Source organism: Cynara cardunculus, unplaced genomic scaffold (assembly GCF_001531365.2).
Source record: "Cynara cardunculus var. scolymus isolate 2C unplaced genomic scaffold, CcrdV1 Un_Scaffold_12075, whole genome shotgun sequence".
NCBI lineage: Eukaryota > Viridiplantae > Streptophyta > Magnoliopsida > Asterales > Asteraceae > Cynara > Cynara cardunculus.
The window spans coordinates 1-1,695 of record NW_020207299.1 but is presented as its reverse complement, the minus strand read 5'-3'; the positions used below and the strand labels follow the sequence as shown (position 1 = coordinate 1,695).

General features: G+C 36.7%; 1 protein-coding gene across 1 annotated transcript; it reads right to left on the bottom strand.

Moving 5' to 3' along the window:
* Positions 1-11: 11 nt before the first annotated feature.
* LOC112505554 (chloride channel protein CLC-f-like) lies at positions 12-1,689 on the bottom strand (the record flags this gene model as incomplete). Its single annotated transcript, XM_025109449.1, has 3 exons — positions 1,625-1,689; positions 703-915; positions 12-113 (listed from the first exon to the last, which is right to left on the bottom strand). Coding segments are annotated over exons 1-3 (375 nt in total), but the record flags the coding sequence as incomplete, so codon positions are not given.
* Positions 1,690-1,695: the final 6 nt, after the last annotated feature.

The window sequence follows — 1,695 nt, the reverse complement described above, 5'->3', positions numbered from 1 at the left end:
AGTTTTTTAGCAATTGCCAAATCTGTATCGGGATAACAAGTTAGAAGTCCACGCTTTCTTCCACGATAGTTTATCCCTCGAGTGCAGATGGAAGAGACCAAATACTCACTTAACTGCAAAGAGTTCAGTTTGATCATGTTATAGAAGGTAATGGATGTGTGCATGAATGTATCTGCGTTTGGCACACGGACTGGACGGGACTAAACAGGATTGGTGGGGTAAGAGTGAGGTAAACGGAGATAATTTGTGGAAGGTTTTCGGGTTTTAATTTGACAAGGGTGGTTTAGTAATTTACCAAACCTGTCCCATCTCCATTGTTCTTGTTCCACCTATTTTGATGTGACAGAAAAAAGGCGTTTGTCTCACTCAGTCCTACCCGGTCTCAGTCTAGTTCTTGGGAAATTGTCCAAACTAGCCGATCTGACCCCCCAACCTTTTCAATTTATTGATTGAAATAGCCGAGATTACGCAAGTGGCACTTACGCAACTTGTGTAACCCACTTTTTTTTAATATGCTATTCAGGAAAAGTAAACATTTCACAAGTTGCATAAGTGCTACTTGCATGGAACATGGGACAATTTTCCCCTAGTTTTCGGTTTTTCCCACCAAACATGGGATAAAACCTTTTTGTTTTGTAATGTCCCCTGTACCAAACAAACCCTTAAAGAGCATATTATCACTGTGACGAGTGTTTAACATACATCTGAAGTTGATGAACCACTGTCGGAGGATCCATTAGGGGTCTTAAGAATGCCCCTTTTAACGTCACCATAGGTCAGAATCCCTTCCAAGTGATCTTCACGATCTACAACCAGCACACAACTTTGTTGGCCATCGTTCATGCTTTTTACAGCCTCATTAACAGTTGATGATAATAGGACTTTCGGATAGCTGTTTGACATAGCCTGAGAAACCTAATTACAGAGAGTTACATTAAACGCCAGTCATTATCGATAAATATGTGATGAGAATTCCATAACACTGGAACTATATGGTGCATTTGGTATCCAGACAGCTGGACAGATCTGGACAGGACAGCAGCACAGTCAGTTCAACGTTTGGTTAGACAGAATTGGATATGACAAAACAGATAAAATGACCAATCTACCCCTATTGAGTTGTTTATATCTTTTGATTAATTTATATAAAATGACATCAAAATATATCATTAGAAAGTTTTTTTTCAAGACGATAAAATGACATCAAAATAAAAAGTTTATGTAATTTCCAATTTTTATCTTATACCTTTTCTATATTTTTTTTTATTAAACCATTTATAAATTACATAAATCAAGCAAAATATAAAGACCGTATAAAAATGATATTTAAGGACAATAAAGTGAAAGTTTAAAGAGCATAAAATACAATAAATAAAATTTAAAACATGAAAAAAATGCAAAGAGGGAGGCGTATTTGATGTTTTAAATGAGAATTAAGTTTTCTTTTGAGGTTATATTGGTAAAGTATTGGTCTATTCTACCTTCTTCCATGGGGAGGGGGTGGGGGTGGAACACACCTGTTCCACTTTGTTCCTGTTTGTTCCACATAAAAGTACGATCGTTGTTCTGTTCTGTCATGTCCAGTGTCCAAAACGCACCCTATATAATCAAAACTTTTAAGTACCTTCAAATCCTCGAGAATAATATCCTCATCAATTGCTTCATGGCTATCACCAGGTCCCATTATGCAAAGTT